Below are 26,809 nucleotides of genomic sequence, written 5' to 3'. Positions count from 1 at the left end.
ACATTACTTTGCATCCCATAAATATATACAATTATACACTGTCAATTTATAAAATTTTAAAACTAATTTGATGCCATCAAATTGTACCAATTTTTTTTTTTTTTTTGTGCCGGGGATCGAACTCGGGACCTTGCGCTTGCGAGGCAGGTGCCGGAACCACTGAGCTAAATCCCCAGGCCCATTGTATCAATTTTTAAAAGGACTGGAAGTATAGCTCAGTGAGAATGTGCTTGCCTAACACAGGTTCAATCCCCAGTACCAGAAAAAAAAATTAAAACTTTTTGCAGGGTGTGGTGGCATATGCCTGTAATTCTAACACTCAGGAGGTTTTGGCAGGAGGATCACAGCCTGGGTTACCTAGCAAATTCAAGGCCAAACTGAACTGCCTCAAAAAACCAAAACTAGAAAATCTGAAGAACAAGAAAAAAAATGCTGCGTTAACTAAATTTGCAGCAATTTTATAAGGTAAAAGAAAGCAGATAACAATACAAGAAATGTGCCGAGCATGGTGGCACATGCCTGTAACCCAGCTCTTCAGAGGCTGAGGCAGGAGGATTACCTCAAGTTCAAGGCCAGCCTGGGCTAAAAAGTGAGTTCAAGGATAGTCTGAACTACATAGTAAGACCCTGTCTCAAAAAGCAAAACTAAAAAATAAAATATAAGAAATAAAAATATTCATTCAAAGCCAATAGTAGTATAAATTGGTGCTTTAATTTCGGGAATTAAATTGGCAACAAATATCAATCCTCACAAAATCATAAGACATTTTGATGGAAGAATCTCTTTATTCTAAGGAGATTCCTCAAAGAAATGGCTCTGCCTATAAAGCTGGTTCACTGATTACTGTATAATCACAGATTACAGTGAAAAACTGGGAACTACATTACAACAGGAGATGGTTAAATATAATTTGATAGAATATTAACAATACCAAAAAAGTATAAACACAAACATATGGAGCAGTACAGGAAAAAAATCATCTCATGGCAAATGACTAAGCAGAACCCAAAGGTTGTTTATTAACTGTTTGTGAAAATATGCATATTTACTTGAATAAAGGCCAGAGGAAGCTTTCAAAAATGTGAAAATAGGGTCAGGGATTTAGCTCAGTGGTACTGTGCCTGCCTTACAAGTGCAAGGTGCTGAGTTCAATCCCTGGTATCAAAAAAAAAGGTGAAAATATCTGAAAGTTAAAAAAAAAAAGTAAACTTCAATTTAGGTAGTAAGAACCTTTATTAACTTTTATATATTATAAAGGTTATATTTAAATAATATATTTTCTCATTTTTTAAGGTTTCAGCAGCACTTAGAATACTGGCAACAACTCACCTACCATGGACACAGCTTTAGGAGTTTCTCCAGCTCCAGGTGCACTAAAAAGATTGCAGATGCACCCACTTATAATTGTACTGTTCACTCTTAGTTTAACCTGGGAAAGAAAACTTACTTTATAGTTGGTACATGAGGTGTAGTATGTCTGCCCTTGGCTTTCTTTGGGGAAAATTTATTCTTTTTGGAAGTATCTTGAGCACTGCCCTCTTCCTCTTCCTCTGGATCCTTTCTGTTTTGAGAACTTGAATTAAAAAGGACAAAAAACATACACTCAATTCCCTAATGCATATTTCACACCAACCTCCCCTCCAAATCTACCAACATGGTTCAAATGTTCTCATTTTTAGGATAATAAACATGCTCTAACCACAAAATTTTTCCAATAGTATCATAAGATTGCTACACCCAGTATGTCCAATCTGAGGCCAATGGGCTGGACATGCCTGGCTTGCTTGGGCCACATTAAGTGAGGAAAAATTGTCTTCAGTCACATATAAAAATATAGATAGTATATATAAGTTTAAACAAACTTCTTTTTAAAATATACTTTTTATTCTAACATGGGCCTGTCCAATCTGCAGGCTGCAGGTTGCAGATTCTTGGATACCAATATCTCCAATGAATAAACCTTGAGAGAGTGGACAGAGATCAAGGTTAGGGTTGGCCAATGGTGGTTAGGAGGGTAAGAAAAGATTCTATCTGCTCATTATAGTTGCCTTCCTACTATCCATTCCATCTCTTTCTTATTAGAAAAAGCAACAATGCAGCAAGCTACTAGTTAGTAAGTACTGTACTTATTTCTACTGTCTCTACTGCAACTAGGGAGGCCAAGTGACAGTCTGGGAAACTAAGATGTAATTTAAGTGCTTTTGAGAAAGATTTCCTTTTCTTGATATGAATGCTACTCTCTTTCCTTACCATACACTTGTTTTCCTCTTAAACATGGATGCTATGCCTACAGATATAGCAGTTATCTTCTGATAATGAACTAAGAAGCCAAAGGAAGGCAGGCTAGTAATCCCTGCTGAGGCAGGAGGATCACTGTGAGTTCGGGGCCACCTTGGGCTATGTAGCAAGATTCTGCCTTAAAAAACCAAAAAAAGAAGCCGCCAAAGGAAAAAGCTAAGAAACAACAGAGCAGCCATTTTGAGCACCAAGTACTTAAAAAAAAAACAAACCTAAGTATCATAGAGATGATAGCCATTGTTCAGCAACTGAAACAAAGCAAGCAGGAAACTATTTGTAAACTTCTTTGGAGCAAACAAGTCACTATTATTTAAACACTCTAGGTGAATATTGTTTGCCACAAAATACATTCCTAACTGATGGGAAAATGTGCCGTATGTTTGGCTTGTCCTTAGCCACAGGAGTAAATGGAGTAAAACCTGTGTCAACTAAGGTTTCCACACCCTCCACACACACATAACAACTGCCCTCATCATGGACACAGTGTTAGGAGTTTACCAAGCCCCAGGTGTATCAAGACTGAAGACATACCCACTTGGAATTCTACTTGGTTCACTAGAAGTTTAAATTCAGGAAAGAAATTTAACTTACAGGCAGTATACAAAGCAGAGTATGTCACCCCTTGGGAATAAGTGTGTCAATCAGCCAGGTGTGGTGATGAACACCTGTAATTCCAGCACTTGGGGGACTGAGGCAAGACGATTGGCTTGAGTTCAAGGCCAGCGTAAAACCCTGTCTCAAAAAACAAACAAAAAAGTCGTGTCTACTTACATTTTCATTTTCTTGGAAGGTGGAATTTCACTGATTACAGGAGTGGCACATCTCTTTGCTTTCATTTGAACATGGTGTTTTTCTTTCTTCTCCATATTCTTCTGGGCAGAGAGTCTAAGAGATATCCTATGGTAGAAATATTGATAAAATTTTTATCCATAATCAACAGATCTACAGATACCCAAATGTTCTTCAGAAATGTGAAAGTATGCCAAACTACAAAGAGCTATGAAAAATTTAGTGTGAAGGAGAGGTGATGTACAGAGAATTGAGATGTGTTTTGTACATGTAGCAACTCCCCACAATGAATATAATCATTATGTACCGCAAACATGTACTAGTAAATATTTTTAAAAGTTAAAAAAAATTTACTGGGGCCGGGGATTTAGCTCAGTGGTTACGCCGGCTGCTGCGCAAGCACAAGGACCCAAGTTCAATCCCCTGTACCAAAATAAAAATTAAAAAAATTTTACTGTTATCTACACTCTCAAAATCTAATCTCTTCCTGACAGTTTTTGAAATTCAACCACAGTATTTGTAAATCAGACCTCAATAAAGCTGATTTAAAAATACAAATAAGAGAACAGAGTGGGATGCAGTGAGGCAGGTCTATGGTCCCAGTTACTCAGAAGGCTGAGGCAGGAAGGTCACTTGAGCCAGGAGATGGAGGTCAACCTAGCAACAAAACAAGACCCTTCCTCCTTAACAACAACAACAACAACAACAACAAACTGCTGCCAGCCATTACCTACTACAATGCCTTCTTTTCTTTATAGGTTAAGGTAAAAAAAGATGAGGTGACATGACAGCCTATTTATTAGTAACTAGTCACAGCTGGTTACCTTCATACTTGAAACTAAACAGATGATGTCATGGAAACTAAGGTATTTGTTTTCTCCTTTTTCTTCATAGCTACCCCCACATTCCTTTTTGATTAAATACAAGAGTTACTAAAAATACAAAAATATTAATAGTCAAATAATTATAAGTCAAGTGTGGCAGTGCACACTTATAATCCCAACACTCTGGGAGGCTGAAGCAGGAGGATCAGAAGTTCAACCCCAGCCTGGGCAACCTCAAGATTTCATGAAATCCTGTCTCAAATTAAAAACTAAAAAAAGGGGAGCAGGGATGTAGATCAGTACAAAGGCCCTGAGTTCAATCCCCAGAACTGAGGGGGTGAGAGTGAGGGGGTGTCAAATAATTATAAAAGGGAGACTCATGGAATCACTCATCCAGACCAAGAAATACAACAGTCAAAAGAGCTGCTAACTTGACTTTTACAATAATCACTAACTTCTCTTTATCATGCTATACCAAATAGGCATGCATTCCATAAATGTGGTATATTAATTTATAAGGAAAACAGAAGAATTCATGGAATATAATCAGACAATAAGTATTCTTTTCTGTCTCTTACTTAATTTGATATTAAGTTTATGAGATACAGCCACAGGGTCACATATCCCTAATTCACTAATCTTTATGGTTGTATAACATCCACTATAGGAATGTGCCACTAACTATCCAGCCTATTATTGTTATGTTCTTTCCTCATTTTAGCTATTACAAATACTACTGCTATGAAGATTTTCATATTATGCCTCTGGGTGCACATGTGCACCACTGCTGTCGGGTATATAAGTCATAAGATTGCTGGGTCATAGGACATTAATTTGCTTTTCTCTGATTTTCAGTGAGACTGAGTACCTTTTCACTATTTACTTACTGACCATGTGGTTATCCTTGTTCATAACAGATTATGCTATGTTAGTACAAATCTTTTTGCCTGTTTTCAGCTTCTCCGTCACTCTTCCTGGATATGAGCCTTTTATAAACGTTTTATGTTTTACAGTTTCTCTGACTCTGGGGGTTGGCTTTTCACTCTTTATGCTATATTTTGATTAGATACATGTACTGAAATTTATCAACCCCTTCTGTCCCCATAATGGTTAGGGTTATTTCTACAAATGTTCTACTTAGGAAATCCTTCACCATTTCAAGTACATGAAGATATTCTCCTATATTTAGCACTATGTGTTCTATTGGTTTAGCTTCCACATTTAAGTCTGTGATTCACCTAGAATTGACTGGGGTTTTTTGTGTTTTTTAAGTTTATTGGTACATTTTAGGTATAAAATAGTTACATTTATCATTGGGATCTTGTGCCTTTACATGACATATCTTGGTTTTAATTTTTTTCCCCATTCCCCTGGCCTCCCTTCACCTCCTCCACCCTTCCCTATTTACAAAGACTTTGTTTCCACTTTTTTCCTTTTCTTATATTTTTTCTTTTCCCTTCTTTCCTTTCCCCTAACCCTCCCATGTCCCCTACTCCTTTATAGACCTTTTCTTCCTATTACACAGTATCAATTATACATTTTTTAAAAATTACAATATTGGGGCTGGGATTTAGCTCAGTGGTTCTGTTGCCTGCCTCACAAGAACAAGGTCCCAAGTTTGATCCCCCGTACAAAAACAAAAAGGAAAAAAACTCCAACAGTGTAATAAAATTACAATATCAAGATTTGGAGGACATTACCACAGATTTTACAGAATTTAAAAGGATATAGAAAGCATATTATAAAAATATTTTTTGAAATAAATTTGACAACTTAACTTCTTTTTTTTTTTTTTTTTTTTTTTGGTACCAGGGATCGAACTCAGGTCCTTGCGCTTGTGGAGCAGGTGGTGAAACTGCTGAGCTAAATCCCTGGCCAAATTTGACAACTTCTATGAAGTACCTTGGAAGACAAATTAATGAAACTGACTCTGGAAGAAATATAAAATTTGAATAGCACCTATTAAAGAAAGTATATTCCTAGCTTGAAAACCTACCTATATGACAACAACAGGCTCACATACATTTTAACTGATAAATAATATCAAACATTTAAAGCAGAAAAAAGAAGGAACACTCTCCCTTCATTTTAGGAACTCAACATTGTACTAATACTAAAACTAGATAAAGAGAATAGAAAAGTATGAATATAAATAAAAATTTGTTTAACAAACTATTAGAAGTCAGATCTGGCAGTACGTAGAAAGTGGTTTTATTATAGAGATGGCAGTGTTGTTTCAGCATTAGAAGATCCACCCCCAAAGTTATCATTTTAACAAAGGAAAAGAAAAAGCCATATGATCCTATCAGTAGTTGCAGAAAAAGTATTGGACCAAATTTTACAGCTGTTCATGGTAAAAGCTATCAGGAGTCTAGAAGTAGAACAGAATCTTCTCAACAGACAAAAGACATGTACTCCGTACTTCCAGCAAAAATGCCTTATATGAATGGAAAAGATACAATGCTTTCTCCCTAAGGTGGGGAACAAGGGAAGATATGCCCACTCTTCATCTGTTGATTGAACTTTGAAACATAGGCCCAAACCAAAATAGTCTGTCAATAAAAAGAAACAAATAGCATAGGATTGGCAAGGTAGAAGTAAAATTTTTATATGCAGATGAAATGATCATCTACAGAGAAGATACTAAGAAATCTCTAGGAGCCCCTTGAACTTGTATTTGAATTTAGCAGGATTAGAAAACAGAAGGTATATATAAAAATTCAGGTCTATCTATAGTTGCTATAAATGAAGAATTGGATATTGAAATTTTTTTTTTTTCTTTTGGTACCAGGGATTAAACTCAGGTCCTTGCGCTTCCGCAGCAGGTAGCAAAACCACTGAGCTAAATCCCTGGCCCTGGATATTGAAATTTAAAAGTTACGTAGGAAAATAAATAAATAAATAAATAAAAGTTACACAGGAGTAGAAAGGACCTGGAAAAGTAAAAAGAAAAATAAAAGTGTTGGAAGACATTTATTACCTGATTTTAAGACTTCTTCTAAAGCTACAGTAATCAAGGCAATGCTGGCATAAGGAAAGACATATAGATCAATAGAATAAAACAGAATCTAGAAATAGAACTACACATATATGGTCCACTGAGTTTTGAAAGATTATTTAACATTAACATTTTATAGACCATAAACTCAACTCAAGGGCAGAGGAAAAGATAATTTTTTCAACAAATGGTACTAGAACTCCTGATATCCGTATTCAAAAGATTAACCTCAACCCTTTATTTCCATACATAAAAATAACTTGGAAGGGGCCGGGGATTTAGCTCAGTGGTTCTGCCGCCTGCGTCCCAAGCACATGGTCCTGAGTTCAATCCCCGGTACCAAAAAAGAAAAAAAAAACTTGGAAGGCTCTATGAACCTAAACATGAAAAACTAAAACTATAAAACTTTAAGAAGAAATTATAAAGGAAAATGTTCATGAATTTAGGGTAGGCAAGAATTTCCTAGGACACAAAAAACATGATGTATAAAAGAAAAAAATTGATAACTGAGATTCCATGAAAATTTAGAACTTTAAAAGAACACATCATTAAGAAAATGAAAAGTAGTCCTTAACCAGAACATATTTATAAAACATATAACCTATGACAAGAATATATAAAGAACTCTTACAGCTCATTAATAGATAACCCAATTAAAAAGTAGACCCAAGAAGATGATAGCCAGTACAGCACAGGAAAGGTATGCAACACTAGAACCAGAAAAATACTAATCAGTACAATAACAAGATCATATTATACACTCATTAGGGAGATGAAGTTAAAAGGTTTTAAAAAAACAAATGTCAGTTTAGGTGTGAACCAGTTAAAACTTTCTAATACTGCTAATGTGAATGTAAAATGATAAGACCATTTCAGAAAACAATACAGAAATTTCTTGTGGTACTGGTTAAGAACTAACAGTTCTGTTCTTAAGTTTTTACTTAAGAGAAATGAAAACACATGTTCATAATAGATTTGTACATACAGGTTGACTGTCCCTTATCTGAAATTCTTGGGACAAGAAGTGTTTCAGATTTTGAAATCCATTCAATCTGCAAAAAGGATAGCCACTCCTGCTTTTTTTTCAGGTTCCTGTCACATGGAGGATTGTTTTCCACCCTTTAACTTTCAGTCTATGAGTTTCTTTTTTAATTAAGTGTGTTTCTTGTATGCAGCATATTGTTGGATCTTGTTTCTTGACCCATTCTGCCAATCTATTTGACTGGTGAATTGAGACCAATAATATTGATGGTTATAACTGATACATACTGACTTATCATTGTCATGACTTTTTCTTTTTGTTGGATTCTCCCCCTTTGCATTTAATTTCTTGTCATGCCTGATGGATTCATTCTGCTGGGCTTCCTGGGGTTGGGATCCTCGTCGTCTTTTCCTAGGATGTTGTCTAAAATTTTTTCGAGTGCTGGTTTGGTATTCATGAAGTTCCTAAGGTGCTCTTTGTCACAAAAGTATCTTATTTCTCCATCAGTTTTGAAAGATAGTTTTGCAGGGTACATCAATCTGGGTTAGAGGCTGTTTTAGGGCTTGGAATACGTCACTCCAAGCTCTTCTGGCCTTGAGGGTTTGCGTTGAGAAGTCTGCTGTGATTCTGATGGGTTTTCGTTTGTATGTGATTTGTTTGTTTTCTCTAACTCCTTGTAGAACTTTGTTCTTCTGCTGGGTTTCTGGAATCTTAACAATTACATGCCCATGTGTAGATTTTTTTTTTGATCAAGGCTAGTTGGAGTCCTATATGCCTCACTTATCTGTATGTCAAGTTCTTTTCCCCTGCTTGGGAAGTTTTCTGCCATCACTTCTGTGAACAGTTTTTTTATGTTGTCTGCACTCTCTCCTGTTTCTTCATTGACTCTGATCAGTCTTATGTTATTCTTCTTTGTATCATCTAGCAGCTGCCGGATTGATTTTCTGTGGTCCCTTACTATGTTAAAAGAAATTTTCACCAGGGATTTAGTTCAGTGGTGCCATCACCTGCCTCAAAAGCGCAAGGTCTTGAGTTCAATCCCCAGTCCAAAAAAAAAGAGATTTTTACTATTTTAAAGAAATTTTTCTTTTCCTGGTCACTAATTGCAATCTTATCTTCTATATCTGAAATTCTGTCCTCACATTCGCTCATTCTGCTGCGTAAACTTTCAATGGAGTTTTTAATCTCCTGGAAATGTGTTTGCATCTGTTTTATGGATTCCATTTGTTTCCTATGTTGGGATTCAATCATGTTCCCCAGCTCCTCTACTTTTTTATCTGTGTCTGCTCTAGATTTATTAACCATTTCTTGCACTATGGGCACAATCTCTGCTGATATCTGAAAAATTATTTCTGATTTCATTTTTTCCAGATCCTCTTTTGTTGCCAGTTCAGGGAGTCCAGGTGGTTGAGTATCAGATTGTTCCATCTCTTTTCCCTTTGGGGTTGCCTTAGGTGATCTGGAAGTCTGGTTTTGAGGCTTGTTTGCATGTCTTCTCAAATCAATAGATGCAACCTGCTGTGCCTTTGTTGAGGCAACTTTTTGCTCACCCAGTGGTCTTCAATTCTCAGCAAGCCACAGAGCTGGCCTTTTCTCTGCTGCTCACCAGTACACTAGTTCCTGGGTTCAGAAAGGTGGCCTTCTGGATCCCTGAGCTGACCTGTTGTCTGGATGGGCTTCTGGCTGGGGCCTGTGGACACTTGGGATGATATCTATGTGTATCACTGACTAGGGCCCCTATGTAGCTGTTGTCTGGGAGGGTCTTTGGCTGGGGGCTGTGTACCCCAGTTCCAGTTGTGTGAGCAAGCTTCTGGCTAGGGTCTTGTGCACTTATTGATGCTATTGGGGTGAACCTCTGGCTGTTGCTTATGTGCCTGTGCAGCTCTTTTCCAGGAAGGCCCTTGGCTTGGGCTGGTATGCCCCAGCCTCTGGGGTCGGGGCGGAGCCCTGGCTGGGATCTGCTTCCAGCCACGCTGCTCTGGTCCACACCGCTGCTCCCTCAACTAAGGTGGTCTGGTGTGCCTTTATTGCAGAGATTTTCTTCACTTTTCTGGTGGGCTTTAATTTTCATCAAGGGGCCTCAGAGAAGCCCTCTTTCTGTTGTTTGCTTCTACTCTATCTTCTCAAGCTCAGAACAATGTCTTTTATGACCCCTGCAACTCTGCAGTGTGGATCTAGGTAATGGCTCAGCACAGCTGGGGGAGGGGGGGAGTGCTGGCATTCACGTGGCTCACCTCCTCGGCGCTCTGGGGTGATGGTTCAGCAGCCCGAGAGGCTCCTGTTTTGGGTTTTTTTTTGGTAGCGTGGATCGAACTCAGGACCTTGCGCTTGCAAGGCAGGCAGCAGAACCACTGAGCTAAATCCCTGGCCCAGAATTGACTGTTTTATATGAAGTAAGATTGAGGCCAAGTCTTTTTCTATTTGGATATGCATTATCTAAGCAGTTTGTTTGAAAACAAAACTTTCCCCATAGGTCTGCAATGTCAACTTTGACATGTACTGTGTTCATACAAATGAAAGTGAGTTTCTATCTGATTTACACTAATCTTGTTGCTATCCTTTGGAAATACAATAAAGCTTTAAACAGAGTAGCTTTATAATGTGCCTTCCTTGCTATCTACTAGATACTTCAAAGGTATTCTTGGATCTTTGCATTTCTGAATAAATTTCAAAATCAGCTTAATATCCAAAATGAAAATCATAAGAATTGTTATTGGATTACAATGAATCCAAAGATCAGTTAGGGAAGATTGACATATTGAATCTCTTGATTCATTAACATGGCATGTCCTTCCAATTATTTAGATCATGTTTAATTACTCAACACTTTCTGAGTAAAAATCCTTAACAGTGTAACACATTACACAGGTCCAAAATGGTTAGGACCAAGAAGTGTTTCATATTTCAGAGTTCTTCAGGTTTTGGGCTATTTCCATAGACTTTACCAGTTGAGCATCCCTACTCTGAAAATCTGAAATCTAAAATGCTCCCAAACTTTGAGTGTCATATCACAGCTCAAGTTTCAGATTTGGAAAGATTCCCAATTTCAGAACAAGGATATGCTCACTTTGTATATGCAATTTTAAAATTTTTATTATGGAGAATTTTTTAAATACTTGAAAATGAAGAAAATAGAATGAATGGCTAGGTATTCATTAGTCATTATCAATTCATAGCCAATACTGTATCAATTTTCCCCCACTCTCCTACACTTTGAATCAAATTCCAAATTTCATTTTTAATCTGTAAAAGTTAATCTCTAAGAGAAAGCACTCAATTAAAAAATCTATATAGTGCAAAAGGAATTTATCAGACAAATCATCCTCCAAATTATTACAAAATATAGATGACACACAAAGACCTAGCTATTCTCAGTGGCACTGTGCCTGCCTTGCAAACGCAAAGCTCTGAGTTCGATCCCTGGTACCAAAAAAAAAAAAAGGAAGTATCTTAAAAAAAAAAGCAACTGCCTTGCAAAGACCTATTTGAAAGCACTGCAAAATAACCAAAAGCACACAGAAAACAGGAACAATTTATTCATGAAAACCAGCAACTGCAAAGTCCCCAAACACAGCAGCTCCAACAGCATAAAACTAGTCTCACAGGCTGGAGATGATAGAAGACAGAAATCAAGGCCAAAAGAGAATTTGGAAATTTAAAGAGAAAATCCTGAAAGTTTAGAGAAAGATACAAGACATGATAGCAAAATCTGAACAAAAACTGCACAAATCCCTGCTTGACTGCTAAATTACAAGCGCCTATGGGAAACTGAGAGGGACAAGCACAAAGGCAAGCAGAAACCACTGAGGTGTCCTTCTCTAAAAGAGGTAACTGCACTGGGTAAGACTGGTAAATTTACTGCTTTTTTGATTAAGTGAATTCCTTAATCTGTATATATATAGGCTGAGTATCCCTAGTCAGAAATGAGTTTGGGATTTGGATTGGCAGACTTTGGAATATTTGCATTTACATGAGATGTGCTGAGGATGGGACCCAACTCTTAAGCAAAATGTTTATTTTATGCTTTGTGTATACTTTTTTGGGGGAAGGGATGCTGGGGACTGATCACAGGGCCTCATATGAGCTAAGCACGTAATAAACCACTCAGCTAGCCCCTAGTCCCTCATATTCACTTTCTATAGGTAATTTTATGTATTTTTTCATAATTTTGTGCATGAAACAAAGTTTCATGGTATGAAATTTTCTAGTCATGGAGTTTTGTCAGTACTCAAAATGGTTCAGATTTTCAGATTACGGATGCTCAACCTAAATGGATTAAGTAGCTGAGCGTGGTGGTGCATACCTGTAATTACAGCACTTGGAAAGCTGAGCCAGGAGGATTGCCATGAGTTCAAGGCCAACCTAGGCTACATAGTGAGTTCAAGGCCAGCCTGTACCACATAGCAACACCCTGTCTTAAAAAACAACAACAAAAAACCAAAATAAATGGATTAAGTATTCTGAATCTAAACACATTTTCAAATTGGGATGGCACAAAACTTAAGTCTTCTAGTTTGAGGTATCATAAGACAAATCTTGGGCCTGGTAAAACTCTTAAAAGGTTTTTATGAAAAACACTTAAGTATTAACTACTTAAAGTCTTGACTGATCACTAACTTATGCAGGTATAGGAAGCCAACTCAAAAAGCAGCTGCTAGAAGCTTTTAAAACAAATCTGAACAGGAATCAACTGCTTCACAAATGAAAGATAATAGTTTGTACTGGAATCCAAGCAAGTTAAAAACTTGCTGGCCAAGACCATCATCATCATCTTCAGAAGAATACAACTGAATCCAGAGTTGCTACAATGTAATTTTCAAGTCTAACTTTCAACCACTACTTTAAAGACATGCAAAGAAGGGGCAGGGATTTAGCTCAGTGGTGCCACTGCCTGCCTCAAAAGTGTAAGGTCCTGAGTTCCATCCCCATACCAAAAAAAAAAAGACATACAAAGAAGATAAAAAAAGAGGAACTATACCACAGAGAAATGCAAACTAGGTTTCAAGTGGGCCTAGACATCAATTGTCCCAAAGATTTTAGCAATGTTATTGCAAGTATGTTCAAAGAATTAAAACAAGCAAATAACAGACTGGAGACAGCAAAACAATGAATCAGTGAAGCTGGGCATGATGGTACATAACCATAATCCCAGGAGGCTGAGGTAGGATGATCATAAGTTTGAGCTCAGACTGGGCAATTCAGCAACTTAGAAAGACCCTGACTTGGGCTGGGGATTTAGCTCAGTGGTTCTGCTGCTTGCCCCACAAGTGCAAGGTCCAGAGTTCAATCCCCGGTACCAAAAAAAAAAAAAAAAAAAAAAAAGAAAGACCCTGACTCAAAACAAAAGGTTTTCTTTAAAAATGCTAGGGGATATAGCTCAGTGCAAAGGCCCTTGGTTCAATCCTCAGAAATGCAAAAAAGAAAGAGAGAGAGAAAGTGAGAGAGAGAGAGAGAGAGAGAGAGAGAGAGAGAGAGAAAGCAGAGAGGAGGGGAGGGGAGGGGAGGGGAGAGGAGGAGAATCTGTAAATTTAAGCCAGACATGGTGGTGCATGCCTATACTCCCAGAACTTGGGAGGCTGAGGCAGGAGGATCACTTTGAGTTCAAGGCCAGGTTGGGCTACATAGTAAGTTCAAGACCAGCCTACCAGCCTTAACTACACAGAGAGACCCTGTATCAAAAAAAAAAAAAAAAAGAAAAGAAAAGAAAAAGAAAAAGAAAAAAAGCAAGATCCCACTACATACTATCTGTAAAAGATCCACATCAAAATCAAAGGCAATCTGAGCACGGTGGCACAGGTCTATAATCCTAGCACTTGGGAGACTGAGGCAGGAGGAGTGTAGCAAGTTCAAGGTCAGCCTGGGCTATGTAGTACATTTAAGGCCAGCCTGAACTACAAATTGAGAGCCTGTCTCAACAAAAAAAAGAAAATCAGGGCAGGGGATTTAGCTCAGTGGTTCCGCCGAGCTCAAGGTTGGTCAGGAGTTTGAGCCCCGGTACCAAACACAAGCAAAAAAAGAAAATCAAAGGCAGGACTAGGTGCATAACTGAGTGGTAGAATGTGTGATTAGCTTCCATGAGGTCTTGGATTCAATCTCCAGCACCACAAAAAATAAAAAGAAAAAGAAAAAGAAAAAATAGGGCTGGGGCTTTAGCTCAGTGGTTCCAGAGCCTGCCTCGCAAGCGCAAGGTCCCGAGTTCGATCCCCGGTAAAAAAAAAAAATAATAATAATAATAATAATAGTAATAATAAATAAAAGGCAAAAATAGGAGAAAGGGAAAAGGAGAAAAGGCAAAAAAAGGGAGAAAAAAGACTATACAAACATAACCATGAGAAAGCTTAAGTAATACTGAACACCAGGCAAGGAGGAAAGTGCCTGCAGTCCCATTTGCTCAGGAAGTTCAGGCCTAAGGACCACTTGAGCCCAGGATTTGAAGCCAGCCTAGGGAGGAAAGAAAGACCCCCATCTCAAAAAAAAAAAAAAAAAAAAGTAAACCTAAAGAACAAAGAGAGACATTTGACGTTAGGAAGATGTAACAATTATACAGACTGATTAGTATTTGAATCCTGACTCTGAAATGAACTTGCCATGACCAAGCACCTTATTTCTGAGCCCTTATCTATAAATCAAGCTAATAGCCCACAGCTCTGAAGTGTTAAATAAGATATTATAAAGAGTCTCCCATAGTTATAGACCCGTAGGAAGGACTGTTCTATCAAGGCAGATTTTGTTGAAGCATGAGAAAGCGTTTACAGTATCACAACATCAATCATACTGCTTTGCTTCATCACTTGCATCAAGTTATTGGGTTTTTAACATTATTATTATGAAAAGAACCTTTTGAGGCCCAAAACAGTCTTACCTCTGAGGCTGGGCTGGAGCATTTCTTGATTTGGTTCCCTCAACTTCCAGGGTGCAACAAGCATTTGATGAATCAGAATGTTCCGTAAGATTTACTTTTTCTGCCTCTTTGTAGTAAGTGTTCTCAACTGTGGGAAACCAAATATTAGCACTCACATCCCAAAGAAAACCTACTTTGCTTATACATTGCATACATGTATCAAATTATCACACCCTATCCTATAAATATGTTCACTTATATGTCAATTAAAAATTTTTTTAAAAGAACTACTATGATGCTCTCGAAACTCTAAAAAGGCTGGGGTGCAGCTCAGTGTAAAGGCCCTGGATTCAATCCCCAATACTTAAAAAAAAGGACAACATTTATGTACTTAGCAATAAAATTCTATATTAGCTTAAGTTTCAACAAATATTTTTTATAAAAACATACCACATGGTTAGCTTTATATTCATTGTGAAATGAAATTAGCCCATTCTACCAAGAGAGAGAGCATTTAGGTAATTTCCCCAGCTCTTCAGGCTCCTAATATACTGCCCCACCTTTCTGTCAAGGAGCTTTTTTCTACGATTTTCTTTCTTACCTGGTCGCAAAGGTGTGAGACTAGCTTGCTGAAGATTTGCTTTTCTCAAGGAAGTTTTGTTCTGAAAAAGCTCTCCTGTCCCATTTTTCCCAAGAAACTTATTCTCTAAATTGGCCTTCTCCTCTGTAAAAAGATAGTCAATATCCAAACAGTAAACAAAACAAATCAGCAACAGGTATTTAAAATGGGGACTAAAGCCCTCTTCCAGTATTCTTCCAACTCATGAAGCAAAAGCAAGCAAAATTCCAGCAATCAAAGGAAATGAGTACACATTATGTATCAGAGATAGACTGCAAAAGCTATCACTAAACAAATGGCAACACTGAACAATGTATGATAGATAAGTATAAATTCTGCCTTGTGAATAGCTCATCTTTGCTTAATACACAATTAAAGCTACACAACATGACCTAGCCTTATCTACCACCTAAGTACATCATGCTCCTCTTAAAGAAAACTGCAGCCGCTAGCAACTGCTTTGGCTCTCTTAGGCATAGATTCTTCTTCAACAAGAGTAATAAGATGGGAGTGTGGGATGTGTGAGAATGGAGGAGAGCTAGTTTCTCTCAAGGGATGTTATCTTAGGCTCTGCTGTGCCTGAACGTCAGTGCAAAACAGGAAAAGGTCTGTTCTACCAACAGCCACTGACAGGGCTTCCAGCATGCAATGAGCCCCAGCAACAGCTTCTCTGTGCAAGTACGCTTTGACTACAACTGTGCAAAAAGATGGGATTATCTGGAAGAAAATAAAGTAATACTAGAGCTAAAGTAATTTTGAAAGATTGTGGGTAAATTTTTTTCTTCCAAACTGTTACCAGTAGTATTGTTACGCTAATATTTCATTTTTGTTTGGTTTTTCTGTTCTTATTTTTTTAAACACTTGAAAAAAAACCCCTCAGCTCAGGCATATTCTCCAGGTCCTAGCAAAGCATGGGGAAGGAGCCTCTAGGACAATTGACCCTCCTATATCTACTTTTTCTCCCACACCACTTCCAACAGACTCTTATTGTCAGGATTCCCCAGTGGATGCCACTAAAATCTTTTTCCAAGAGAATGGCAGATACTGTCACATTTGGACACTGCACTATGAGTGATAAGTGCAACTATAATGGGATCATTTTTGTTGCTACCACAAACTGATAATGATTTCTCTTTTTTTTTTGGTACTGGGGATCAAACTCGGGGCCTTGTGCTTGCCCAGCAGGCGGCGAAACCACTGAGCTAAATCCCCGGCGATAATGATTTCTCTTAATAAGGAAGACAGCTGGGGATTTAGCTCAGTGGTTCAGCTGCCTGCCCCATGAGCGCAAGCACCAGAGTTTGATCCCTGGTACCAAAAAAAAAAAAATCAGGCTAGGGATGTAGCAAAGGCCCAGGATTCATGGTATTGCAAAAAAACAAAATAACAATAACAACAAAAAAACAATTAAGAGAAGCCAGGCTGGGTGGCATACACTTATAATCCCAGCATTTGGGAGGCTGACACAGCAAGTCACAAATTCAAGGCCAGCCTGGGCTACCATAGTGAGTTCAAGGCCAGCTTGGACTACACAGTAAGACCTGTCTCGAGAAATTAAAAAAAAGAAGAGGACGATTGGGGGTGGTGGTGGTGAATGTAGCTGTAAAAGGGCAACAAGTGCCACGTGGGATGGCATGTGCCCATACTCCCAACACTTGGGAAGCTGAATCAGGAGGATTGCCATGAGTTTGAGGTCAGCCTGGGATACACAGTGAGTTCAAGGCCAGTTTGGAATACATAGCAAGACCATGTCTCAAATAAATAAATAGGAAACAAGCCAGGCATAGTGGTGCACACTTGCAGTCCTAGCTACTCAGGAAGCTATGGTAGGAGGATCTCTTAAGCTTGCGAATACAAGGCCAACCTATGCATAACAACATGGCAAGGCATAATGAGATTCTGGTTTCAAAAAGAAAGAAAGAAAGAAAAATAGAGCCAGGGATTTAGCTCAGTGGTTCTGCCGCAGCTTTGCAAGCGTGAGGTCTTGAGTTTGATCACTGGTACGAGAAAGAAGAAAGAAGAAAGAAGAAAGAAAGAGAAAGAGAGAGAAAGAGAAAGAGAGAGAGGGAGGGCGGCGGTGGGGGAGAGAGAGAGAGAGGGAGAGAGGGAGAGGGGGAGGGAGGGGAGGGAGGGGGAGGGAGGGGGAGGGAGGGGGAGGGAGGGGGAGGGAGGGAGAGGGGGGAGAGAGAGAGAGAGAGAGAGGGAGGGAGGGAGAGAGGCAAAACAGGATCTTTGTGATGCTAAAACTATGCAATATATCTTGACTGAGATATGCAAACCTTATAACAGGGCTGGGGATTTAGCTCAGTGGTTCCAGTGCCTGCCTCAAAAGCGCAGGGTGCTGAGTTGGATCCCGGTACCAAAAAACAACAACAACATAGGTGATATAACTGCAAAGAATTTGGCTGGGGATGGTGGTGCATGCCTGTAATTCCAGCACTTAGGAGGGTGACGCAGGAGAATCACCATGAATTCCAGGCCAGCCTGGGCTACATAGTGAGTTCAAAGCCGGCCTGCCTAAACTACATAGTAAGACCCTGCCTCAAAAAATAAAAAATCAAGGGCTGGAGATTTAGCTCAGTGGTGCTGCCACCTGCCTCACAAGCACAGGTCCCGAGTTCGATCCCTGGTACCAAAAAAGTAAAAAAAAATATTTTTAATTTAAAAAAAATTTTAAAATCACAAAGAACTTAATACAGATACAAATACACAAAAAAGAAAAAGAATACAAGTAAAACTGGAGAAATCTGAGTGACAGTGACAATTTGTATCATTGTCAATATTCTAGTTGTAATATTATACTCTATACCCAAATGATAATAGAGCAAGTTTTTAGGTGGCTGCCACCACTACAGACATGTTTGAGTCCTGGAGTTTCACTAAACACTGTTTCATCCGGATTTTCTCATATGTCCAAAAACCTGTCACACTAAATTGCAAAATAACATTAATTTGTACTTAAGGGTCCATTTCCAAAATACCGGAGATCGAACTCAGGACTTCATGCTTGTGAGGCAGGCACGAGAGGGCATTTCAATTACAGCTGACCCTTGAATAACTCAGAAGTTATAGCACTGACTCACACAAGTTGAAAATCTGCAGAGAACTTTTGGCTCTTCAAAACACAAGCTAACTACACAATTATTATACCAGTTAATTTTACAGTTATGACTTAAAACTGCATCTTCGCATTTATTTACATTTCTCTCTGCATATAACACCACGTACATAAGTTTGGGTAAATTTTAGCTTTTTTGTTGTTTTCTGTTATGGTGTTGTTGTTTTTTTTTCAGTACTGGGGATTGAACTCAGGACCTTGTGCTTACAAGGCAAGCACAGTGCCACTGAGCTAAATCCCTGCCCCTGTTTTGTTTTTATTTTAAAGACAGGGTCTCATTTTGTAGCCCACGCTGGCCTCAAACTCACTGCCTCGGCCTCCCAAGTACTGAGATTACAGGCGTGTAAACCACCCCCCCCCAGCCTTTAACTTTTATAATAGATCCTTGTATGTCTTATGGTAGTAAATGATAAAATAAGACTATTGTCTACATATATTTTATGTACTCATGACATACCTAAGGTATTAATTTTTTTGATATTTCTAGGCTATTGCAGTTCAGCTGAATTCTTTCAAATTATCACAAATCAAAAAAAAAAACCCACATAAACTTCAAATCCATGTATTTCAAAAGTCAACTATTTCTATAGATGACAAGATTTCTTGGTACAGAACAAAAGTTATGTCCCAGTTATTTTCTTGCAAGCCTTTCTATTTGTAAAAGATTCTTAGCATAACCCTAAAAGGGCCAGAGAAAGCAGATACTTACCGAACCATGAATCTACATTTTCTGTATCTTCCTCATAATCCAAAGATGTAAAATTGATGAAGTCCGAGGGAGCATCAAAGGAGTAAGAGTTTTTAACTTGTGACATTGTCCTACCCTTTGTGTAGAAGAGCAGGTTTTTCCCAGTATTTGTATCACGTTTCTCAACAGGTCAATTTCTGAGGAGAGAAATGGTTCAGAAACTTGCTTCAGATTAACCTAAAGTACTGACTGATTCCTACTCTACTTTAGTTTTACAACCATATTTACAATTTAGAAAATCATCTAGACAATATACTTACTTTCTCAAATCAACCTAAAACTTAGGTTTTTGTTTGTTTTGATAACTTGAAAACACTCCTTCGGGTAAACATATTTGAATTAGAAGCAAAAAGTTTGATGAGTACTTACAATATGCCATGTACTGTGCTAGATGTTTAACATTCATTATTTTAGTATTTTCCTTCACTCTACAATTTTCTCATTTCTTTTTTTTTTTTTGGTACCGGGGATTGAACTTGGGTCCTTGAGCTTGGGAGGCAGGTGGCAGAACCACTGAGCTAAATCCCCACCATTTTCTCATTTCTAATTCTCCTCTGCACAATTTACTCTTTCTGCCCTGAATAATCTAATTTCTGAAACACATAAACTTTTATGCCTAACAATGTAAATCACTCAATGTCCCAATTCTTATGAATTCTTTCCCAATTTCCACCTATCATACATATTTTTGTGTTTCTAAAGTCTCAGTGCTTTGTTTATATCTTTCCTATAGCACTTGCCATTCAATTTTATATTTAGAGTAGATCGAAGTTCCTGAAAACAAGAATGCATCTGACTTGTATATACTTCATCTGTCAAGGTACTTAGCACAGTACCTTATACAAAGTAAGTGCTAGATACAGTTCTGCAAGTACAGGGTTTTGCTCTGTTTGAGGCAGGGTCTTGCTGTGTGGTTCAGGCTGGCCTTGAACTCACTACATAGCCCAGGCTGCCTTGATCTTGCAGCAATCCTGCCTAGGCCTTCCAAGTACTGGGATTACAGCCATGCATCATGCCAGGCAATTTCTTTCCTTAGAAATACTTTTTCTGGACTGGAGAAGATAGCTCAATGCTAGGGCACATACTTAGCTCTAGGTTCAATCCTTGGTACTGCCAAGAAAGGGAGGGAGGGAGGGAGCGAGGGAGACTATTAAGAAAATGACTTTGCAGGGCTGGGGATTTAGCTCAGTGGTTTTGCCGCCCGCTGCGCAAGCGCAAGGACCCCAGTTCGATCCCCGGTACCAAAAAAAAAGAAAATGACTTTGCAATACACATAAAATGTACAATATGCAAAATAATTAAAAGTAACAAGTCAAAAATATAGGTCCACCTCTACCCCTGTATACAATGTTTTATATTCTTTCGTGTGGAAACTTGTATAGGTTTAAAATCAGCCTCCATTCCAGATATATCTAGCTTATAAAATAGCTGGAAATAGTCTGAAAAACAGCCTATCAGCCACACTCATTGGCAAATAATTTGGCTATGAAACCCAATGAACCATTTGTCTTTGTCCAGGGAACAACATCTGCTTAAAAGTATTCTGAATCTTGGAAGGGAAGATGACATCAGCAATCACTTGCATAAACATTTTTAAAATTAGTTTCTTTATGCCTCGCAAGCACAAGGACCCGAGTTCGATCTCCGGTACCAAAAAAACCCCAAACAAACAAACAAAAAAAATCAGTTTCTTTAAACTCTTAATTCATTATTAGTACATGCTCATTTTTTTAAAAAACCTTTTATAAAAATAAGTTCTTAAAAAAAACTAAATACTGTAGCCTATACATCTTAATTCCTTTTTTCATCCCCTTTCCCTCCCCTTCCTCCCATGTCTTAATAATATACATTATAACAAATATCTGATTTTCAAAGGAAAAAATGGAAACAAAGCTTTTGTACATGAGGGGGGAGGTGGAATAAGGGAAAAAAAGAAGAAGCAAGATACATCATGCACTGGAACAAATTCCCTAAATGAATGTTAACATTATGTGTATCTAAAAATGTACCAATAAATGTTTTGCTAAGAAATATAAAATAGGGCTGGGGATTTAGCTCAGTGGTTTCGCTGCCTGTTGTGCAAGCACAAGGAGCCGAGTTCGATCCCCAGTACCAAAAAAAAAAAAAAGAAATATAAAATAAAATAAACTAGTAGAGAAAATTAAAAACAAACATACAAACAAATATCTGACTTACAGAGTGACATTGATCTACACATCAGAGAACAACTTCCCATGGTCTCTCCTTTGAACTCAGTGTAGCCTATGAACTCATAAATAACCTTCTTGCCAGTGTTCTGAGGTGATCAGTGCAGAAACATGACATTTCAGAATTGAGAGGAATCTTGGGTAACACCTAACTTTTGCAGTTTATAGATAAAGATTAATTAAAGCAAAAAGGAGTCTCCTAAGATCACATAACAACAGTACTTGTGTTCATGGTTAAAAAAAAAGTTACCAGAGGGCTGGGGATTTAGCTCAGCGGCACTGTGCCTGCCTCACAAGCACAAGGTCCTGAGTTCATTCCCTGGTACCACAAAAAAAAAAAAAATTACCAGAGGTGATCATGACATGCCAGGTACTGTTAAGTACTAAATACATATCTAATGTTTACAAAAATCATGTAAAGAAGCAATTATTCTCCTGATCCTAGAAAAGCTGAAGATTAGATTAAATAACTTATCTAAAATACAGTTATGTTAAGATAGCTAGATCTGGAACAGAGGCTTCTGACTTCAGTACAATGTTCTTTCCATTCTTCTGCCCTTACTTTAGGAACTAGAGAAGTATATTAATATAGTTCTCTATTCGCTTACTTTATTGCCAAGTGGATCTATTCTCCACAGTTCTTTGACCTAAAAAGTTTTTTTTGTTTTTTGAGGCAGGGTCTAACTGTGTAGTTCAGACTGACCTTAAACTCACTATGTAGCCCAGGCTGGCCTCAAACTCACAGTAATCCTCCTGCCTCAGCCTCCCAAGTGCTGGGATTACAGGCATGCACCACTATGCCCTGCCTAAAAAGAGAGTATTCTATTATCTCCCTTCTAAATTTTTCACTCTCCTTCATTTCTTTCATTATTCAGTTAAAGTCAATAAATTTGTTAGTGGCTCATTTAAATTATGCACTTACTAGGGGCCATAAGATGTAAGTTTAATGATACTTAAGTTCCTTTCTCACAAATATTCAATGATGAGACTTCCCTCACATAAAAAGATGGAAGATCTAGTGCCAAACACAAAGAAACTTAAAGTCTACGTGGCAGCTATCACAACCAATAAATAAGATAATACACAACATTTATAGCTGGGTGGGTTGTAACTCAGTGGTAGAGTGCTGTCACCACACGAGACCTTGGGTTTGATCACCAGCACTGAAAAAAAACAGAATAAAACCCCTACATTATATAGCTTAAACTGGGTCTGATAGCACAGACTTGTAATCCCAGCACTCTGGGAGGCTGAGGCAGGAAGACTGTCAAATTCAAGCCCAGCCTGGGCAACTTAGCAAGACTCTGAAGACCTTGTCTGAAAATAAAAAATTAAAAATAGGCTGGGGACATAACTCAATATGTGAAGGACCTGGGTTCAAATCTGACATGGAAGAAAGGAGAAAAAAATTATATTGTATAAATTGTAAGTATAAAGAGAATTAGAGATTAACATGACTAAAGTCAAGCTATGATCAAATATTTTTCTCAGGAAGTAGGCAAGCATATCCCTTTTCACCGCTTTCATTCAATATTCTTATACACTTCTTGAAATTTTAGCTAGATCAATTAGGCAACAACAACAAAAAAGGGGGGATACAAATAAGAAAGGAAAAGTCAAATTTTTTTTTTTTTTGGTACCAGGGATCAAACTTGGGTCCTTGCACTTGCAAGGCAGGCTGCGGAACCACTGAGCTAAATCCCCGGCCTGGAAAAGTCAAATTATAATTGTAGGTGATATGAACTTATATCTAGAGGACCCTAAAGACTCCACCAAAAGACTTTTAGTCTCAGTAATGTATCAGGATATAAAAATCAGCATTAAAAAATTAGCTTTATTATACACCAATTATGGACTAGCTAAGAAAGAAATCAGGAAAACAATTCCACTCACAATAGCTTTAAAAAAGAAAATTTACCTAGGGACCCATCTAACCAAAGAGACAAAAGATTTCTACATGAAATTTTTAGAACACTGAAGAACAAAACTGAAGACACCAGGAGATGGAAAAACCTCTGTGCTCATGGATTGGCAAAATAGTCATATTACTAAAAGTGATCTAAAGATTCAATGTAATCCCCATCAAAATACCAGTGACATTCTTCAATGAACTAGAAAAAACAATTCTAAAATTCTTATGAAAAACAAAAGAGTCAGAATAGCCAAAGCAAAGAATGGATGCTATCAAGAAATCAACCAGTAGGGCCGGGGATTTAGCTCAGTGGTTCCGGCGCCTGCCTTGAAAGCTCAAGGTCCCAAGTTCGATACCCGGTACCAAAAAAAAACCAACCCACAAGAAATCAACCAATAACAAATGCTGGTGGGCCATGGGGAAAAAGGATCCCATCTCCACGGGTGGTGGGAGTGTAGACTAGTGCAACCACTGTGGAAATCAGTATGGAGATTTCTCAAAAAACTAAAACTGGGGCCAGGGATTTAGCTCAGTGGTTCCGCCACCTGCCTCACAAGTGCAAGGACCCGAGTTCGATCCCCAGTACCAAAAAAAACCCCAAAAAACAAAAAACTAAAACTAAAGGTTCCATTCATTCAAACCAGCTATACCTCTTCTTGGTATCTTCCTGAAAGAAGTAAAAGCATCATACCACTGCAATATATGCACATCCATGTTTATAGTGGCACAGTTTGTAATAGCTACATCTTGGAAACAGCCAAATGCCCATCAACTAATGGATAAAGAAGATGTGGGGTTTTTTATATAATGGAGTACTACTCAGCCATAAAAAGGATAAGTATGAGACAATTCTAGCTAAATGGATGCACCCTGAGACCGTACTCTTAAGAGAAATAAATCAGATACACATGTTTAAATACTGCATTGTTTCTCTGGTATGAGAAATCAAAAGTGGAAATAAGGACTGAAATGTATAATGGATGTTGGAAATGGGAAGAAAGTGTTCAAAAGGGAAGGGGAACAAGAGAAGAGGAAAGGAGAAAGGAAGGAAGAAGAAAAAAAGTGAAAATAGAAGGAAAAAATGGAAACAAAGCTTTTGTACATAGGGAGGGGAAGGGACTTGGGGGAAATGAGATAAAATTTTAAAAAAGAATAGTCAAAGCAATCCTAAGCAAAAGAAATCAAGGCTGGAGGCGTCACAATACCCAGTTTCAAGTTATACTGCAAAGCCATAGTAACAAAAACAGCATGGTACTGGCACAAAAACAGACACATAGACCAAAGGAAAACAACAGAGGTCACAGAAATAAACCCACACAACTACAGCCATTTGATTCTGGACAAAGGAGCTAAAAATAGACTTTGGATAAAAGACAGCTTCTTTACCAAAGGGTGCCCCTAAAACTGGATATCCACTTGTAGAAGACTGAAACTACATGGCAGTGCACACCTGTAATCCTAGCACTGACTGGGTAGGCTGAGGTAAGAGGATCACTCCCAGTGTGAGGCCAGCCTGTGCTACACAGTGAGCTCAAGGCTAGCCTGAAGTACATAGCAAGACCCTGTCTTAAAAGAAAAAATCAATTCAAAATGAATCAAAGACCTAAGTATAAGACCTGAAAATTTGAAACTGTACTTGAAGTACTTCTTGAATAGGACTCCAATAGCACAGAAAATAATAACAAAAAAATCAACAAATAGACTACATCAAAGTAAACTTTTTCCACAGCAAGGGAAACAACTAGCAGATAGAAAGCCTATAGAATAGAAAATCTTTATGAACTATTCTTCTGACAGGTGGAATATACATAGAACTCAAAGCTTAACATCAAAAAACCAAATAGCAAAAAAAAAAAAAAAGAAAAAAGAAAACCAAACAGCCCAATCAATAAATGGGCCAATGAATTGATCAGGCACTTCTCAAAAGAAGTACAAATGGCCAATAAATACATGAAAAAAAGTTCAACATCTTTAGCCATTAGGGAAATGTTTTTTTTTTTTCTTTTGGTACCAGGGCTCGAACTCAAGGGAAATGCTAATCAAAACTCTACTGAGAGCTGGGGGGCATGCGTGAAGCTCTGGGTTCAATCGCCAGCACCACAAATACACATACACACACACACACACACACACAAAATACTACACTGAGATTCCATGTCATCTCAGTCAGAATGGCTGTCAGAAAGAATACAAAAAATAATAAATGATGGGAAGGATATAGAGAAAAAGAAACCCTTCTATACTGCTAGCAGGAATGAAAATTAGGATAGCCATTTTGGAAATCATTATGGAGGCTCCTCAAAAAACTAAAACTAGGGCCAGGGATTTAGCTCAGTGGCTCCTCACCTGCCTCGCAAGAGCAAGGTCCAGAGTTTGATCCCCAGTATGGAAAAAAAAAAAAAAATTAAAACCAGAGCTACCATTTGATGCAGCTATACATTCTTTGGTATATATTCCTCAAGGGATTAACGTCAGAATAGGGATATGGGTATATACATGTTTACTGTCACACAACATACAAAAACCAAGATAATAAATCCAGCTTAGGTGATCATCACCAGATAAATGGATATAGAAAATTTGCTGGGTGTGGTGGCACATGCGTGGGAGAACTCACCAGGCAGCCTGAACTGCATAGTGAGACCTTGTCCCCCAAAAAACACAAAAAATAGGGCTGAGGATTTAGCTCAGTGGCAGGTCCTGAGTTTGATCCCTGGTACCGCAAAAAACAAATTAAATTAAATTAAATTTTAAACACGGATTTTGTTTTGTTTTGTTTTGGTTTGGGGGGGGGTTGTGTTTTTTGTTTTGTTTTTGGTTTTGGTACCAGGGATTGAACTCAGGTCCTTGTGCTTGCGACACAGGCGGCAGAACCACTGAGCTAAATCCCTGACCCTAAATAAAATTTTAAAATAAAATAAAAACAAAAACAAAAAAATGAAGAAAATGTGGTATATATACACAATTGAATATTATCTAGCCATTTAAAAAGAATGAGATTTTGTCATTTGCAGAAAAATGGATGGATCCGGAGACTCACATTGAGGGAAATAAGCCAGAATCAAAAAGACAAATAGCTCATGTTGTCTCTGATATGTGGAATCTAAAAAACTCAGGTTATGGCTATAAGCATAAACTAAGATCTTTATCTTCTCCTAAGTGATTTAACAAGATTTGTAGGTTCGTCTTTTTTTTTGTCCAAATTGCCACAGCCAGAGGAAAAATTTTTTTATTTCCACAGGAAATAGGATCCTCAGCTCTGTAGACTAAAGGTAAAACACGACCATTTAAATTATGTGCAGGGGGCTGAGGATTTAGCTCAGTGGTTTTGCCACCTGCTGCGCAAGCGCAGGGACCCAAGTTCGATCCCTGGTACCAAAAAAAATAAAAAAATAAAAAAATTACGTCCAGGTAGCAATCTGCCAAAATGAAACCCATTAATCTGTATAATTAAAGTGAAGAAAATATATTTT

The 26,809-nt window shown here is 38.0% G+C and overlaps 1 protein-coding gene and 1 non-coding gene across 6 annotated transcripts in view; both read right to left on the bottom strand.

Annotated features, from left to right (window-relative positions):
• The window catches only part of Tpx2 (TPX2 microtubule nucleation factor), a 69,951-nt gene that overhangs the window by 31,518 nt on the left and 11,624 nt on the right, over positions 1-26,809 (bottom strand). For all 5 annotated transcript variants that reach the window (XM_004840597.4, XM_004840598.4, XM_021254916.2 and 2 more), the window contains 5 exons: positions 19,179-19,354; positions 15,334-15,456; positions 14,754-14,880; positions 3,070-3,195; positions 1,448-1,573 (listed from right to left, as the gene is read on the bottom strand). In XM_004840597.4, the coding sequence (XP_004840654.1) occupies positions 1,448-1,573; positions 3,070-3,195; positions 14,754-14,880; positions 15,334-15,456; positions 19,179-19,284 (608 nt within the window). In that variant the 5' untranslated portion in view covers positions 19,285-19,354. The remainder of the gene's footprint in view (positions 1-1,447; positions 1,574-3,069; positions 3,196-14,753; positions 14,881-15,333; positions 15,457-19,178; positions 19,355-26,809) is intronic.
• LOC147824697 (small nucleolar RNA Z39) lies at positions 14,626-14,688 on the bottom strand. The gene has a single exon (XR_015442125.1). It is a non-coding gene; the product is annotated as a small nucleolar RNA Z39 (small nucleolar RNA).

The sequence above is a fragment of the Heterocephalus glaber genome, unplaced genomic scaffold, assembly GCF_053883595.1.
Source record: "Heterocephalus glaber isolate CG9 unplaced genomic scaffold, H.glaber_assembly_v1.0 deba00001532, whole genome shotgun sequence".
Classification (NCBI taxonomy): Eukaryota; Metazoa; Chordata; class Mammalia; order Rodentia; family Bathyergidae; genus Heterocephalus; species Heterocephalus glaber.
Note: the sequence above shows the minus strand (reverse complement) of the source record. Positions and strands in the feature narration are given on the sequence as shown.